The sequence below is a fragment of the Notothenia coriiceps genome, unplaced genomic scaffold, assembly GCF_000735185.1.
Source record: "Notothenia coriiceps isolate Sejong01 unplaced genomic scaffold, NC01 NC01_scaffold00019360, whole genome shotgun sequence".
In the NCBI taxonomy this organism is placed as follows: Eukaryota; Metazoa; Chordata; class Actinopteri; order Perciformes; family Nototheniidae; genus Notothenia; species Notothenia coriiceps.
In genome coordinates, this window is record NW_011352061.1 from 264,443 (window position 1) to 282,520 (window position 18,078).

General features: G+C 41.8%; 2 protein-coding genes across 4 annotated transcripts in view; one reads left to right on the forward strand and one right to left on the reverse strand.

Annotated features, from left to right (window-relative positions):
* Positions 1–10,091: 10,091 nt before the first annotated feature.
* On the forward strand, positions 10,092–16,111 carry sts (steroid sulfatase (microsomal), isozyme S). 2 transcript variants are annotated; one of them, XM_010778745.1, is made up of 10 exons: positions 10,092–10,178; positions 10,657–10,829; positions 11,032–11,153; positions 11,378–11,500; positions 11,606–12,017; positions 12,170–12,306; positions 12,676–12,813; positions 13,304–13,463; positions 13,689–13,814; positions 13,904–16,111. In XM_010778745.1, the coding sequence occupies exons 2-10, from the start codon at positions 10,675–10,677 to the stop codon at positions 14,250–14,252; spliced, it is 1,722 nt and encodes a 573-aa protein (XP_010777047.1). In that variant the 5' UTR covers positions 10,092–10,178; positions 10,657–10,674; the 3' UTR covers positions 14,253–16,111. The 2 variants fall into 2 exon arrangements, with proteins under 2 accessions (XP_010777047.1, XP_010777045.1); XM_010778743.1 differs by having other exon boundaries at positions 13,689–13,810; positions 13,900–16,110.
* A 36-nt stretch (positions 16,112–16,147) lies between these two features.
* pnpla4 (patatin-like phospholipase domain containing 4) overlaps positions 16,148–18,078 on the reverse strand; it is a 7,797-nt gene continuing 5,866 nt past the window's right edge. Inside the window, exons 2-7 of one of the 2 annotated variants that reach the window (XM_010778746.1) lie at positions 17,692–17,880; positions 17,461–17,555; positions 17,199–17,334; positions 16,809–16,874; positions 16,494–16,646; positions 16,148–16,379 (exon numbers count right to left, since the gene is read on the reverse strand). In XM_010778746.1, coding sequence (XP_010777048.1) covers positions 16,248–16,379; positions 16,494–16,646; positions 16,809–16,874; positions 17,199–17,334; positions 17,461–17,555; positions 17,692–17,877 — 768 coding nt within the window. In that variant the 5' untranslated portion in view covers positions 17,878–17,880 and the 3' untranslated portion in view covers positions 16,148–16,247. The remainder of the gene's footprint in view (positions 16,380–16,493; positions 16,647–16,808; positions 16,875–17,198; positions 17,335–17,460; positions 17,556–17,691; positions 17,881–18,078) is intronic. The other variant, XM_010778747.1, reaches the window with a different exon arrangement.

Below are 18,078 nucleotides of genomic sequence, written 5' to 3' on the forward strand. Positions count from 1 at the left end.
TGTTAGCATAGTTCAAAGAGTTTTTTTTACCAAAGGCTGAATTAGCCGTAAATAACAAGTACAAATAAAATAATTAAACAATTTCCCAAACGAACATGGGCAGAGAGGCTGCAAGCCAATGAAGTAACCTTGATTAAAATGTGGGTTGTTTGTAGGTTTTAAAATAGTTGGAGACATACAGGAACAAACCTGTTTGTAGAGACTTTGAAGTTGTGTGTTTTTGAAATGGTTTTACTCACATTTCATACATCACATTAACTAAAAGAGACATACATTGTATACCAAATAAAGACAATAACGAAGTGAAAACTATAAATCAAAAAGGAGTTACCTGGGCACACGGGGGTCATGCCATGTGCTGACCCCAGTCTGCGTGTGGAGGAAGTAGACTTGACCCTGCTGAGTTGTTCTTTGCTCTAAAAGGAGAAAGAGAGAAAATCATTTGGATCAAAATGGCAAAAACAACACTGATACACGACGCTCAAAATCTGTAGTGCTGGTGGGTACAAGCATGGATAGTGAATTTGTGTATTTTGGAGAAAGGGAATCCTGTTTATAATTGAAGTGATAGGCAAACTTTACAGTTTTGTAAAGTGGGTGCCAAAGTAATCAATCCTCTCCAAGTCTCCACTATCCCAAAAGAATGGGGGAAATAAAATATAAGGAAGACTTATCAAAGACTCGTGACTTTTTCCTTGTACATAGTTACTTGAAGCATCCTTGTTTTCTCTTAAAGGTTGGTGTGTGTGTGCTCTGAAAGTAATCCTTTCCCATTAATCTACAAAACCAAAAGGAAATGGAAAAGAAAACTTTGTCCGTCTTTCCAAACCAACGAAAATGATATGCTGTAAACAACTGGGAGAACCGAGGACAGCAAAAAAATAAATGAGAATGGTTCCTCACCGAACCGTTAGATCTGTGGTTCCCTCCAGCTCACGGATGAATGGAGTGTGTGTGTGTGTGTGTGTGTGTGTGTGTGTGTGTGTGTGTGTGTGTGTGTGTGTGTGTGTGTGTGTGTGTGTGTGTGTGTGTGTGTGTGTGTGTGTGTGTGTGTGTGTGAATGTTGGCACAAAGTGTGTGTGCTGCACAGGCTCAGTGTTCTGAGGCTCATGTGTGTGTATATGCACCCGCTAATCCATCAGTACCCCACACCCCAACTTCCAACTGGCACAACTCATTTCCTACCCACCTCTCCCTCTCTTTTTCCCCTCACACACACTCCCTCCCTCCCTCCCTCCCTCTCTCCATCACCACACCCAGCCACTGGTTCAGGGGGTTCAGCGGAGAAAGAAAGCTCACTAGCCGTTGGGCATCAGTGACTCACTTTGTCCGACCTTGGCCAGCGTCAGTGGACACAGCAGGACATTTCAAAGGGGGCAAAGGTCCAATTGTGCCATTCTAAAAAAATCAAGGGCATGCAGCACCACACTTAAAATAATTATTTATTTTACAGACTCTGTGGGTATTGTGGGGTTCACTCTGGCTGAAAAGTACACTTAACTGAAAAAAAGAAAATTCCAATGATGGAAAATATACTTATGTAGCTCCTGCATTATTTTCCAAACGTGTTTAAAGAAAGGCCAGAGCTAAAAAACTGAGCCTTGAATATGCCGCTTTCAATTCAGTCTGTAAGTATTTAAACTCTGGGAAGTGTTTGAAAACAGGAGGAGAGAGGAAAATTATCACACATCAGGTGTTGACCGTGGTTGTCATGATGTGGTGCTGTGGGTCAGCAGAGAAAGTGTGTGAGAGCCAAAGGAAAGAGCCAGGAGACAGACGGACAGAAAATAAGTGGAAAAAGGGGCATTTTAACTTTACTCTTATCATCAAAAGGAAAACAAATGTTCAAAGTATCATTGCCTCCGGGCTACAAACAACATACTGCCAGAGGAACAGCTCGCTGTGCCTTTAATTTGTGTTTTTGAAATCTCGCATTGGGATCAAGTAATTGAGAGGTTGTGAGAGTGATGATGTATGTATAAATGTAAAATGTCACAGCTATTGCAAATTTGTGTGTCTTTTATCATGGTGTCGCCGTACGTACCAGGCAGTGTGTGTGTGTGTGTGTGTGTGTGTGTGTGTGTGTGTGTGTGTGTGTGTGTGTGTGTGTGTGTGTGTGTGTCTCTCTACATCTGTGTTAACACAACTTTACTTGGAGCTCATGTCACCGCTGACAGTGACGAGCAGAAACCGCCGTGGGGAGGCAAAGACCCGGGTGGTGTGCATGTATAAAGGGGTGAAACGTAAATCCACAGCTCTAAATCACGCGTGGTAAAAACAAGTAAGGGGAAAATCTATAGAATTATTCATGGCTTATTTTATCCAACAGAAAGATGACAGCGTGAGGCAGCAGACATGGCCCCATGGTACATTTCTGAGATGAGAAAATAAACTGAATCAATATCCCCATTGTTGGTGCCATGTGGCGGAGATTGATACTCTGCCAGTGCAAATGAAATATGCATGCCTTTCTAAATTCAAAAATATTGTTGTTGTGGAACCAACCCGTTGGGCCGTGGCAAACTTTTAGATTGTGTTACAGGCGGCTAAGAATACACACCCTTCTTACTGAATCTGAAACCTGGCTAATGTCAGTCACTGTTCAATCATTAGCTCACATCGACAAGCGAGAAACTCCCAAAATATCACAAACTATAGGGAACATATTTCTTGCCTGTTTGTTTCCCAGGATAGCACACACAGAGCCTATTGTTTACTTGATATACAGCAGCACTAGGTTGTTCATATCATCATGTTGGTGGCTCGACAACTCAAACTATGCTGGAAAGATTGGATATGAAAAGTGAAATCCTTCAAACTAATGAGTAAAAGATTGGTTCAACCATTCTTCTTGTGTGTTATTAATATGACATTATGAATGCTTTAAATGTAGTCAGATTAGATTAGCTTCGTCATTGGTTTATTCACTTACTGTGTGTATGTGCATATTTGTATGTTTGTACATATGAATATGTATCTACGTGCATTTAAAATGGCTGTTATGAAGCCAAATCTTGACAGTAGAGTGCTAAGCTACTACAGGCCTATATTTAACTTACCCTTCATTAGTGAGATAATTGAAAAAGTGTGTTTTATTCTAAATCTACAGTAAACTGCTTTTAAAACAAAAACCAATCAGGTTTTAAGTCCAATCACAGAACAGAGACAGCTTTAGCAAAAATAAATAACGATATCCGTCTTAACACTTCATTAAATAAACTCTCAATTCATATTCTTTGAGACCTGAGTGCCGCTTTTGACATGATTGACCATGAGATTTTATTAAATGCCTAGAAAACTGGGCTTCTCTCTCTGAGTGTGCTGGTTCATATGGATCATATGTTACTGAAAGTCCTTTTTTATGTTAGTATTGAAGAACATACCAAAATACATGCCATATATTTTGGTGTTACACAAGGAAGCTGTCTTGGTCCCCTGCTTTTCTCATTATATATGCAACCACTTGACCATCCTGTTAACCTAAAATAAAACGATCTTAAATAAGGTTATCAAAAGTCATAGGGTCTCCGTGCTTAAATAAACGACAGGAAATAAATACAATAAACATAGTAGTCAGGTCTTTAGCCGAACAACACCTAGTTTCAACTTACGTACAATTTTCAATTTAAATCTCATTGGTTGGAGGGTTAATGATGTGTATAATGCCGAGTTAATGGTGTGTTAGCTTTCAAATGAGATTCTTCAACACAGTTCTTTTCCGCCATTCTGTTAAAACTGTTCACGAATGACACATCTGCTTAATGGTAATGGACTGTCGATGTTGATTCGGTCATTGTCAATAATGGGGATAGTCATTATGAATGTGTTAGTGCAAGTAAAATGAGTTTTTCTACCCTTTATTTCACAAATATGGGTCAGTACTTGATAGCGCTGTTAGCAGGATTTATGTCGAAAGGTTGCATGAGGACGACATACGAAACATTCTGATTTACAACACAGTGTGTGCGCCTTTACGAGCTTCATGTAACGCCCACAATTGCCTAGAAATAGTCAGCCCTAGTGCAACCACCCCTGATTTTTATTCATTCACAGTGACTACATGAGGAATAGCATGGCAGACCTGACAGAGGAGCCAATAAACACAATTTCAAATGGTGTGAAATTGAAGTTCTTCCTTGGGAGGTTGACAGGGGGAAAAAAATAATGTTTGGTGGACACAGTGAGGGCATTACAAATGTAAAAAAAAGCATCAGAGTGGCAGCATGAGGCAGAGGCTGTAAAACGCTGCAGCCTCAGAAGGTCTGAAGGCTCTTAAATAAAAAGTGGTCCCATACCAGCAAAAGAGAATAGCCTTGGACAGGCAGTGTTTGTGCCAAAGGAGGGGAAAAAGCTCACCCCGATAGACAGGAAACTGGCCAGTCCAGGCACCAAACCAAGGTACAGGTAAGCTAATTTTGTTGTACTTACATATTTAGGGTACGTACAACAAATCGACTGAATTCACAAAAACAATTTCTATCTACAGTTCCTGCATGATCAAAAAGGGTTGGAGGTGCTTTAATAATAGTTACAATAGCAAATGGCAGTTATAGGGTAGGGGGATTAGAGGTTGAAAGGAAGAGTGAAAAGGTGAGTTTTGAGGGCTTTTTTTAAAGATGACAAAGTGTTGGCCTTGAAATGTCAAGGGTCCAGAGCTTAGTCCTGAGGTGGTGACAGCTAAGGGTGTGTTGTTGGAGGTCACAGAGGTGGTTGATGGCTTTGTAAGTGGAGCTGTATTTGAGAAGCTGTACCTCAAATATTATTAGAGTGTGAGCATTGGGATGTAGAGACATATTGGAATCCAAATGATTGCTATTAGTTTTCCAGCGTTACTATTATAGCCTGCACATCCTTTGTATTTGCAACGTTTTCTTTATGATGTGCACGGATCCCTTTTAAGATCCCTTTAAGATATTTACACTTACTGTACAGCCTACACTGCGTTACTATAGTTACTACCCCAGTTGGTAAACTGTAATGGAAATGCAGCATAAAGTGAGCCTGGCCTACCAAGGCTTAACCATACCATACTAAGCCGTGCTAGGTCCTGCAGTGGAAAAGCGCCATTAGAGTCCAATGTTTCTCAATCCAATCCGACCCGTACTTCACCAACAATCCAAAAGGGATTAGGTGCATTGATTTGTTTTCTAACTGAAAGCTAACCTTAGTACCGATAAAGCTTCATAATTCATTTTACAGCACCAATGGGAATACATAAGTCTCATTTTACACCTCAAAGATTATTCATTCATCTTTATGTCTGTATGTTGTTCATGTCATCAGTGTTGACAATTATGGAATAGAACATGAGGTTACGCTTAGGTTAATTAGATATCGGGTTTAATGTATTCAGTCATGTCAACTTTAATTGTATTTGAACATGTGTTTCCTGAGTAATAGGCTTCCTCTGCCCTGTTTGTCACCGTGAGAGTTATTACATTAACAAAGTACAAGTATATGCACAACTTGACAACTTTATTGAAGAAGAGTGAGGAAACAAGTGTGATTTGAAACAAGATTAAAGAGAATATTTCACTTATCTAGAATTAGACTGCATTTTATTTCTTAACACATAAAAGGAATTTGCTTTGGTGATGTGGTCCCTTCATTAATGCAAAATAAAAGGTAAATGTGAGCCAGTTTTCTAAAATAAAAAATGTCTCTGCTTGTGTCTCGGTACTGGCTGGATTTTGTGTATTCATGACCAGATCAAACTGCTCCAGAGGGCCTAGGATTGTGGGCCCCTAGTGACCCCTAATGGCTCCCATTCTCTGTCTATTGAGTAATTGAAGGCAACATAATTATTAAACACATTTCAACCAATCAATGTGGCAACTTAATTCTGAAACATGGAAACGGTGCTCCTGCCAATCTGGGCAACACTGGTACAGGTTTGCTGGATGTCAGTTAATGTGTGGTGGGCTTTGATAAGAAAATGCACTATTAACCATTAGAAAACCACCTTTTATTACGCTTATATTTAAGCAGCTTTGTTGCTTTACAGTAGAAAAACTATTGATGCAGTTGAAATCTCAAGAGAACTCTAAAACCATGAGTTAAATCGTGTTTGGTCTCTACTTTGACAACAGTTACAGATTACAGATGTGTTTATACAGGTTTCTGTGCATGAAAATGGTCTAAAAGTCCCCTCCAGAAGGACTTCCTCTCCAAAGCACTGTGTTCTCAAAGTGCCCCTTCAAGTGTTATATGCACTCACCCTTACATCTAAATGGGAATAATTGCCGGTAAACAGTCCGTGAACAGCATAAATCTCATTTTAGAAATACTTAGCCTGGCTTTGAAACTAAATGAGCAGCTCATCTAAATGTTTTTGACTTTTCTATCCAGGGAAGCATAACACAGGAGGCTGTTTAAGATGAAAAGAGTCCTCTCGCAGCAAGAAACACTACAACTGTTGCATGCATAGAGACTTAAATCAAGTAAATGCAGAAGAAAAACAAGCATTTAAAACTAAAAAGGGGTAGATTGAATGAGTTTGTTGGATCATGTTGTTAAGTGTTGTGTACTTCTCTTTCACATGATTACACCTGATTGTGTAATGCATTTGCTGACGAGGACCAGTCACTGCTGCTCTTTGGTTGTACATCATGCAAATCAGATAATCATTTTATTTGTTGAAGAGTAAGCCCCTTCCTGATTGTTTGAAGGGAAACTCTTTGGAATACGACGATGAATCTCAATTCCATAACATCCTCGAGCCAACTCTACAATGTTTCTACTGCCAGATATTCCGAAAACCTCCTTCTTGTTTTAGATGTAACACTGATCTTACAATGTGTCACTCGTCTCAATGCTGGATTTAAATGCCGTGTTTGAAACAGCAGGTCATCACATTTTTAATGCAGGGCTTTTAAGAGAGTGCCGCTTTCTCAGGACAGGGGTTGGATTGGTTTAAATCTTTAAGGCATTTTTAGTCTGGAGACTGAGTGTCTTACTCACGCTATTAATAACACATGAGTGATGCCAACAGGTCTGGCTCCTTTCCTTATATGTACTTCCAACAATGAAACAATGTTCCTTTTAGAGCAGTGTGTGATCTGTAAGGAACTGATTGGTTGTGGGACTGTCTTCAGGTTGGGTTAAGACATATAAATAACCACTTGTTTATAAACCATCATGGTTATCTCACTTTTTTCCACCAACTCCGGCCCTTAGGACTTCCTTCAGTGGATTGACGTCTACCTGAGAAGAAAGTAAAGTCACCCTCCCTCTGAGTGTGTGTTAGTGCATGTGAGTCCTCCATGTGTGTGCCCCGCTGGCTGGCTAATGGAAAAGAGCCACTCTCTGGTTCCCCCTCAGATAAACACTGAGTAAATAACCTCTGGATTCATCAAGATAAAGGTGGATGGTCACGAGCCGCCAGACAAAGCGGAGCCGCTTGAATTTTTGCTCCACGAGGCATAAAGTCAGCCAGCAGCAGTGAGACTGGTGGAGAGGAATCCAATATGTATCAAAGTTAAATGCTGCAATAATATTTAAAGAAAGTACATGTAGGCACAACATATATAATATATTTATACACATACACATGTTTAACTGTGTGGAAAATATTAATTTGAAGCATTACGTCAACGAGTAGCCTACAATTTTAACATTTTTCTAGTTTGTTTGTAAATTAGATGTGGCCTCTCCATTATTTTCCACTGCCAAGAAGCCTGTATAGTGGCTGCAGGCTCTTTATGGAAATCGTGTCATTAAAAGGTCTGAAAATCTGCCAGATTTTTCCCGTCATCACACAAAGATATATCAGGATAATGAATGCTAAATCTGCTATCTGTTCAGTTTTAAAACATCAAATAAACATTTTCAAAGGAATTGTGCTACCTTTGTATAATTGGAATACACAGTTTATTATTTCACAAAATGGCTCTAAACGAGGTTTATTTTTCTTATATTTTTTTATGAATATCTTTGTCTGCTTTGTGACTGTCTGCCTAGCCGGAGAACCTGCCTTTTAGACCAACCTCACGGCTCCTTGGACTCTGGAGAGATTGAAGTTGCAACATTAAAACGCAGGATTAAAAACAATTTCAATATTTCTCATGGAATATCTCCTAAAGGATCCGATCAGATTTTGTGTTTGAGGTGTGGGACCTTTCTTTTATTTGCATTTTGTCTATTAAGACTGACCGCTGAACCATTTACCCTTAAGCCTGTCCATCCAGAATAATGGCGTTCCTGCTGGCTGATGATCAACTAATGGATGTTAGGATTCCTAATATTTGCATGCAACAGTGGTGGGCTGCAAATAATGATGTAGAGATCTGAGCGCCCTTTACAGACCTGTCACTAAGTGACTCCCCCCCCCCATATGAAGTCAAATGATTTTCCAGCTTTATCTGTAGTCATGCAGTGAGGGAAAAGCCATAATCACAAGCCTGTGCTCATCTGAATACTAATATGAAGCAAATGCATCCCACTGTCTCAGAGTTACATTAAAAAGTCAAGTATAAAATCTCACAGCCATCTGCATTTTATTTAATCAACTATCTGTTCTCCTACCTCTGAGGCTCCTGTAAAGCAATGCCAAGAAGGTGTGTGTGTGTGTGTGTGTGTGTGTGTGTGTGTGTGTGTGTGTGTGTGTGTGTGTGTGTGTGTGTGTGTGTGTGTGTGTGTGTGTGTGTGTGTGTGTGTGTGATATAACTTTCTCTGCAGCTAAAGCTAAAATACAGTATATTTAATGTTTCAGCTGAATTTTAAATGAAATGTATCTCAAAGAAGACGAAGAATATATGCTGTTATGGTTGCTACAATGGATAATTTCACTTTTTAAAAGTACAGGCGCCAGTACAAACAGCATTGTTATTTTCCTGACCTTGGAATGAATTGTGTGCATCCATCTGGTTCATGCTCAGGGCAATGTGCATGGTGCAAAGTAGGAGAGGTGTAATCATAGAATGGGTTAAAAATGACGCAGGATTATATCATGTGACATCATCTACTACACTAACATTGGCCTCACTGAAAACTAAAAATGCGGACCCAGCGGCGTTGCACGAGTCAGATTGCAAAACTTTGGTCTTGGAGTTTGGTATTCGGTCATCAGTCAAAGTAACATGATGCCCCATGGTGCTCAGAATTTATTTTAGAGTTGTGTTGCTTGTTTTAACATCCCTAAGCATTACCCCTTCTTCCATTTTCTTCCTCCTAACACCCCTTTTGTACTCTCAGATCCGCACACCAGCTGTTCCTATTGGTCCCCGGGGCCAGGTTTGAGGCTGAGGGTAGTAGGAAGTAGTCATAAGGGCGCAACAATTTTTAAACAACCTTCCATTGGGGGATCAGACAAGCTACATCTGTGTCCTCTCTTAAAAAGTATTAATAGAAGGGCTTGTAATTAGCTATTTTTTTCACACCTTGAGTGAACAGCATCACAAGCGGTTATTTAAAGCAGACTGTTGTTTAAAGGTGCTAATCCATCAGCAGACAGGTGTTGGCTGCACCCTGGGGCTCCATCTGCAAAGCCTTGGAAAACAAAGGCATCCCGCTTTTCCAAGGCCCGTCTGGAGCCTGTTTATCCCATGTTGATTTCATAAACAACCCACTTGAGCTTTAGTAATGGCTGCCATCAATAACTAGTGTTTCTCTGTCAGTGTGAAAGTCCCCACGCACACAACATGACTCCACTGCTGCATTCGTTACAGCCTGCAATATGAAGGAGGAGAAAATGCATGAATCACATCCAGGAGATCTAATGTATTCCATCTTTATTGCTGTAGTTATGTGTCTTCAGACAAGAGAAATGCACACTAAGTACTCAATAGCTGAATTATTAGATATGAATATGAAACCAGTTTCCCCATCTCAGTGCAGAATCACACTGATTTGTGAAGTAAACTGTCTTTTACATTACCCTTAAAAAGAGCTGACATGAGAAGCATTTTTAAAGGATATTTATGGATTTTAACTTGCAATGGATAGCCCAACTTAGGTATGCACAATTCGGTCTGAAAACCAACCAAATATGATAAGACTGGGCCACGGCCATAGACTGTATAGGCCACGGCCCACGACGTTGTTCAGAGACGCTTCTTAGGTAAGGTCAGCTGACTGATCGAATGACGCATGCGCAACAGCTATCAGGAACTTCACCAGCCGACGAGATGTGGACTAGAGTAAATAAACAGCGATAACTGGAGTTTCCTGTGACTTAAAAGGTTAGTAAGAGGCTGACCGCACGCACAAACTAAGTAGCAAAGAAACTAATAGGCTAACAAACAAACACAAGGGACTGCTGTGTCCTTTCAGCTAGCAGCTATGCTAATGCCTGTATAGTTGGTACAGTCCGAGCTAATAAACAAACGACCCAGCGGTATATTCAGGAAAAATAAATGAAATTTTTTTTTTTTAAAGTAGAAATTAATGGAAAAAAGAAACTGTCAATTTGTCCTACTGTTATTGTCAGAGGTAATCAACAACACACTTCCGGTTTACAGGCTCTGATGATGTAAACACTTCATACATGACTAGATTTGTTTCTCTTTGTTTAACCTGGTTTTAGAGGTATTACATATGTGTGTGTTATATATTAAGCTGTATTTGTTTGTGTGCAAGTACATTTTCTTTCATGCCTCACGTTCAGCTTTTTAAAATGTTGGGGTAAAAAATGTACATTTTCTTTGATATCTCATCCAGTCTCTCTGTTGTGCCGACATGAGGTCAACATGGAGGCCTTCACCTCTGCCGCTGCTGATTCTCTTGGTGTCCAGCTGTGTGTCCGTTCAGAGCAGCAAGACCAACTTCGTCCTGATGATGGTGGACGACCTGGGGATTGGAGACCTGGGCTGCTATGGCAACACAACACTGAGGTACGGACATGTTGCTTTCTGGGAATGGATGGCTTAAATAAAGCTTTGGTGCTGTAATCCTACTGGCTGCTTGTTTTAAAGCAGTATACCTGTATTCCACTGCACCACACTACTGTATATCCATTAACCTCCATTGTATTGGAATATTATTCAGATTTCTTCTGAAAATTCTGACTTTATTTTGTGACTTTGTGATTCGCAGGACCCCCAACATTGACCGTTTGGCCGAGGAGGGGGTGAAGCTGACTCAGCACATCGCGGCAGCGAGCCTTTGCGCTCCCAGCAGGGCGGCGTTTCTCACCGGGCGATACCCGATACGATCAGGCCAGTTCAAAGACACCAAAACAAAGGTTCTTTACTGACTGACACTGCTTAATGATGGTCTGCAGGCTGAGTCTACTGTCAGTTAAACAGATCTCTATCCACTTCCTGCAGGAGGCCAATTAAATTTCTAAATTATTAATTAGTGTTTGATACTGTCAGCACATATCAGATCACACATATTTTATGGCTTTTGTTCATAAATATTCATATTTCCTCGCAAACAGGTGTAGCTGGTGATCTCAGACCTGGAGTTTTTATATTTAACGCAGCATCTGGAGGCCTTCCCAGCCAAGAGGTGACGTTTGCCAAGATTGCCAAACAGCAGGGCTACAAGACAGCTCTCATCGGTACATTGATATGAAAGTATAAAGTGCATTTATACACTTGTGGAAACTTGGAACTTTTTTCTCATTTGCTAATTCCTTTCTTTTTAAAATGTCTGTTATTCCCAGGAAAATGGCACCTAGGACTCAACTGTGAGAGCAGTGAAGATCACTGCCACCACCCGAGCAACCACGGCTTTGACTTCTTCTTCGGTATCCCTTTAACCAACCTGCGGGACTGCCAGCCCGGACACGGCACCGTGTTCCGGATCTATAAATATTTACCGTACGAGACAGTGGCCATCGTCCTGCTCACAGCAGCCTTCCTCCACTACAGAGGAGTGATCACCGTCAGCAGAGGGCTGCTCGGGATCCTGCTCTCTCTGTCGGCCGCCGCCACATGTCTGACTGTGGGATTCATCATGATGATCCCATACCTCAACTGTGTTCTCATGAGGGACCACAGGGTTGTGGAGCAGCCGTTCACATCTGAAAACCTGACCCAGAGGATGACTCATGAGGCCGTGGACTTCTTGGAACGGTAAATGTCAAATGTCCTGATCCAGGATCCTTGTCCTCAACACAACCTTCATCTTATTCTAATAGGATTAGGCAATTTACTGTGTTTGACCTGAAATGTAGCTTTGAAGGACATTTTTCTCATGCTGGTAATTAAACTGTATTTTTCTGCAGGAACTCAGCGACACCTTTCCTGCTGTTTTTCTCTTTCATCCAAGTGCACACAGCCATGTTTGCTTCAGCAGCATTCAGGGGAACGAGCCGCCACGGTATCTACGGAGACGCTGTGCACGAAGTGGACTGGAGTGTAGGTAGGTGGGATTTAATCAAAATCGACTTAAGTATAATGAGGTTTTCGACAGAAAACAATGGAGCTCCATGGAACAGAAGAGTAATTATCATTACACACATAATTGGATACTTTAATTCTTGTTTTGGGTATGAGCTTTTTTGACTATCAGAAAAACTGATTATCACAAGATGTATACTTAAATGACCAAAAAGAAGATTATAATGACTTTAAAAAGAATATATCCATGTCAGAAGTAAACTCAGTGATCAAGACATGTCATTTAAATGCACATAATGAACCTGACTGCATAAAATGGCATCAAAATAGATATTGTTTATTCAATTAAACAAGACCTTGACATTGTGTGTTGTATTGTGTGTGTTCTCAGGTCAGATCATGCAGACTCTGGACAGACTGAACCTGAGAGAAAACACTCTGGTTTACCTGACCTCAGACCAGGGGGCTCACCTGGAGGAGATCTCTGATGGAGGAGAAGTGCACAGAGGGTCCAATGGAATATATAAAGGTAAAGCAAACGCACATTTCTTTGGGGTTTTACACTCCATTTTTTGTATTATAGTCGTGTCACTGTGGCGCTACAAATGTGAAACTCCCAGCTTGAGAACATGAGATGTATTCATTTGGAATTCACTCCGTTAAATAATCACGCCATGACTTTGTTGTCTTTGATCCACAACAAGTCAACAAATTAAATATCGTGTTTGATATTTGTGATATCACACATACACATACAGTAGGGTTTAACTCTATTGGAATACCGAAAATCAATGACTGCTGGACAAAGGCTCTCAGTGCAGATTGATGTCATCTTTGTGTTGCTCTCAGCAGATGTGATTGTAACACAGTCTGCTGTCTTTTATCTCTGCAAGTGTCCTGTCTTCAGCTGCGCGATGTTCCTTTACTTAACAAAGCCGAGTTATTCCGAGAGCGAACACGCTGAGTTCCAGCAGCAGGATGAAAACTGCTCTCTGTGTTATTATCTTCCCACTGAGCAGCAGGGAAGTCCACAAACTGGGAGGGAGGAATCCGAGTCCCGGGAATTCTGCGGTGGCCGGGAAACATCCCTGCCGGCAGAGAGGTGGACGAGCCCACCAGCAACATGGACCTGTTCCCCACGGTGGTGAAGCTGAGCGGAGCCTCGGGCCCAGAGGACCGGTGAGCCTGCGCCGACTCAGCAATACTTCCATATATCTGTCATAAACCTTGATCCCATACTACTTCACCACGGCACCAAGCTCCATCTTATAATATTGTTTAAATGTAATGACCCCTAGTGGCAGAAAATGACACATCAGGCCCAAGGTAGATCTGCCCTTGAGATTCACAGTAATGAGTAGTCCCATGTGTGATAGAGACCACTTCCTGTCCTCCTCTGTGCAGGGTGATAGACGGTCATGACCTCATGGATCTCCTTCAGGGGAGGGTAGACCGCTCCAAGCACGAGTTCCTGTTCCATTACTGCAACGCATACCTGAACGCGGTCAGATGGCATCCCCAAAACAGTAAGTCCAATCCAATACATTATCCACAGCATGGTGTATAAAATATGAACTCTTCTACCTAGAAACATTTGTATATATTTTTTCATCAGGTAGCTCCGTGTGGAAAGCCTTTTACTTCACCCCAAACTTCTACCCAGAGAACGGGACAGCCTGCTTCCACACACACGCCTGCTTCTGCACGCCGGGCTTCGTGACCTACCACGATCCTCCGCTGCTCTTCGACCTCTCCAGGGACCAATCAGAGAGCAGGCCGCTCACTCCCAGCACCGAGCCCGCCTTTTACTCCGTCCTGGCTGCGATGGAGGAGGCGGCTGAGAAGCACCGGGGGTCGGTGGAGCCGGTGGAGAGCCAGATGTCGGCGCTGAACCTGATGTGGAAGCCCTGGCTGCAGCCGTGCTGCTCCACACTCTCACAGCTCTGCCAGTGCCAGCAGGACCAATAGGGGAGGACTTCAGGGTTTATACCTGCAAACACTTCCAGGAAATTCACGTCAACTTCAACCTGACTGATTGGAATCAGCAAACTGATGTGGAAAACCCTCCGTAGCTATGATGCTATTGGTTTAAGTAAAGTAAACTTATAATTTCCCCACCCGGCCCTCAGGAAACAAAGGTCTGTTTCTGCAGTGTGGGAGCTTGTTGGGCTTTTGTTTATTAGTTTCACTTTCAGGATGGATCTCCGAGCAGCCCCCTGGCTCAGTAGGAGAGTCTGCTGTGGTAATGTGGTTACTGCGGCAATCACATTTCCCAAATGAGTTTAGACGTGGGCAGAAGCACAACGCGCGATTGTTTGCAAGTTGCATACATGAGAGAATTTCCCTTCCTCTGTGGAAAATGATACTTTATTCATGTTGGTGTTAAAACTATGAATATAACGCTGCTCTTCACTGCATTTCAACATTTCAGAGTGGTAACATATTGCAGGTGTGCGTGGCTGTAATGAACTGGGCTACTTTAGCTGTTCTGTTTTCCATTCTTCAGTGTTTAATTACTGAAGAGGAATTTTCCAACAAGAATAGCTGAAACAAAAAGTATAAAGAACACAAGCCGGGGAATCTTTGCCCCCGGGGGGAATCTGTAATTTAAGGGAAGCTTTAATTGAGCCTCATTATCGGAGCCAGCGGGTGGGCTTACATAACGCAAGAGTGGAAACACTACTGGGTACATCTGTGTGTCAGTGGCTTACTGTACATATGAAGGCTATTTAAGGTGTTGATATTTCTTTTTATATGGTAATTATGTATTTTTACAGTGCCTCACAGCATCAGTTGAGTCAATTAGTGCTGTATATTATTTGAAATGTGCCGATACCAGAGTGTTGATACCCTAACTGGAGTTTCAGTAACATAAAGTATGTTTAAAATGAACTTTTTCTTTTGTGTGAGATGTCTCAACTGGCAACCGGAAGCTTTATCAGCTAAACGTATATTATTTGTATTTTGTGCCTCTACTACTGTGACATGATTTAATGTTCATAAAGTAATTCAATTCAGCAATGATTTGGTATTCCTTACTCTACCTTGTAAGTACAAAAACAAGTCACATGTTCTTTTGAATCGTTGATTTACATTTCTTGATATAGGAAAAGTCAGGTATCTTTGGTTGACATTTACAAGACAATGGCATCCTGTATAAAACTCTATTTTACTCCTCACCATGGGAGAAGTTTCCCACTGCAGAGTATAGAGTCAGGATCCTCATGTAGTTACTTTTGTCTCTTTGGAAATACAGTACATGCCGCAGGACTGCCATATTATTGATGTCCGATACCCAGCCCTGGTCTTCCTGCTGTTCCGATATGTTGTAGTAAATTAAAGAAAGGTCCTATGAAATGTTCCGTTTCCTTTGGGGCATTAACTGTAGATAGTACAACATAATCAATTTGCCTCGTCCCTTGTAAATCTCTCTTCATTGAAGCAGCGTCTCCGTCTGTCCTGAGGGTGGAGCGCCCGTCTGAAACGCTGATGGAGAACCTGCTCATGCACAGAAACCCAGCGGAACCGTCTGGCACTTCAAAGATGAAGCTCCATCCCGCATCCCGAGGGAGCTCCCAACATCCATGACGGCAGAGTGGACTTCCTGTGAAGTGCTGCAATATCCGATAGGTTTTCCCTTACTGCTTCGAGCTAGGTGAGTTAAATGCCTCCTTGGAAAATTGATGAGGAGCTCACATGAGGGCTTTTTATCACGTTGAGCTGCGGAAGAAAAGGCCCACAATGTGATGGGAAAATCCTGTTTTTCTTTTGCTAAAGGAGCCCTTGCTTCCAGTTTATGTCACCACTGCACAACTCTGGATTCTTAGGAATTAAAAACACAATGTAATGTTTTAATACATTTTAATTTCTTAAAAACAAATGAAATCACACAAGGAATAAATATTAAAATTCATATTTCTGTAAATGGCACTGGGCGTAATGCTTCATCAACTCATGGCACTGTCAGCTCATCAAGGCCTCTCTATTCAGGAACCTCACAGCGTCACTGAAGCCTTCCTCACATAGAGCCTGCATGCCTCCGCTAGGGGGGGGGAACAGAGCCTGGTTCAGACGCTTGATGTTCTCCATGGAGAACTGAGGAGACCAAAGAAAAACAGTATGTCAGATTACATGAAATCACTGACACAGTGAACAGTAACCCTAGATTCCCATTTGTAGACCAGACTGATGAAATGGTCCAGTACTCACTGCTACGTTCATGTTGGCCAGTTTGAGGTGAGTGTTGAAGCGCCCCATGTGGACAGGACACACGTCCTGCCGTCCAGCAAAGGGAGACACTGTGATGGTTCGTCCCACGGGCAGAATGGGCAGGCAGTCAGTGAAGCCACCATCAATCCATTTCTAAAAAGTAAAAAAGAGTGTAAGGATCCAGGTCACAGAATCCAAATGAAGACTAATTGCGATTTAATAATAAGATGCATCAATCCCTTTTAAGAAATGCTGGACCAATGTGTTTTTGTAAAACCTCAAAATTAATTAACTTAAGAAAAAAGAAACCATTACCTGTCCTCTCAACTCCACTGGTTTGAGTCCAGCATATACAGGCACAAAGCTGCTGGCCAGTAGAGTCTGGGAACATTACAAATGAGTTATTTAATCAGAAAACACTCTTTGACTTAAAGCCAGTTCAAACATTGATTCATCAGCAGGAAGAAGCTAACCCTAACTTACAAGAGCAATACGTTACGTAAAAGTCACATAAAATGTAACAGTTAGGCCCCTTAAAGCCTGTTAGAACAGCATGTAGACCTTCATTACACAATGACTGACTATGTTGGTGTCACTTCTGGTCAAAGTAGTAAAACAAATCTTGAAGAAAAACAGGGATGTGAAAGATTAATGGTCAGCTTTTTAAAGGATCAGCGTTATGTGTAGAGAGCAGGGGGTGTGTACCTTTATGAGCTCCTCTCTGGAGCTAAACCTGGACACGATGTGGTTCTTGCCACTTCTGGAGTGTGTTATCGAGATGAAGAGCCGCTCCGAGGCCAGAGTGTGAGCCTCACTGGGCAGAATGTGTTCTATCCCGTCCCTGCAGGGAATACACAGTCAGATGATTCATTCATAGGCTCATCCTCAGAGAAGATCCTGTCATATACAGGTGACTCAAATAATCACATAAAAGGGAAATTGCATCAACAGAAACAAATGTATTTACTGCAGTTCGAGCATGAAGTCGTATCCTGGTGTGACTGCTCCAAACCTCTGCCTCCTCACGCTCTCAGCAAACCTGTAGGTGAACTCTTTACAGTCCTGCAAGAGAAGGAAGCAAATGACATCACACCTCATTCAGTTATACTGTCACTAAAACCTGGCTGTTCATTCAGAATGTACAGGTCTAAAGCAGTTCTAGATTCAACCTGACTTGGACTGAGCAGGATCACCATACCTCTAACTTGTCAGGAGCTGTGATCATTACAGCAGCCACCAGGGCCCCGGCAGAGGCCCCTGCACAGGCCCGGAGAGAGCCCAGCAGCCGGTCCCCGTGGCGGAGAAAGGCCCCCACAGCACCCAGGTGGTAGATCCCTAAAAAGCCACAGGCAGCGAAGGACAGGTTCAGGACTGTCATCCTCATAACCTGCAGAAACATTATGCCAATTAACAACTAAATATGTATTTATTACTACATTATCTTTACAGTCACCACACAATTATGAGGTAGGTCTGAACAATGTCATCTTTTTTTTTGTATGTGTGTATACTTGCATCTTGTAAAACTGTTGAACATTGCATTTATAAGCAATATATAACTTTCTCTGCAGCTAAAGCTAAAATA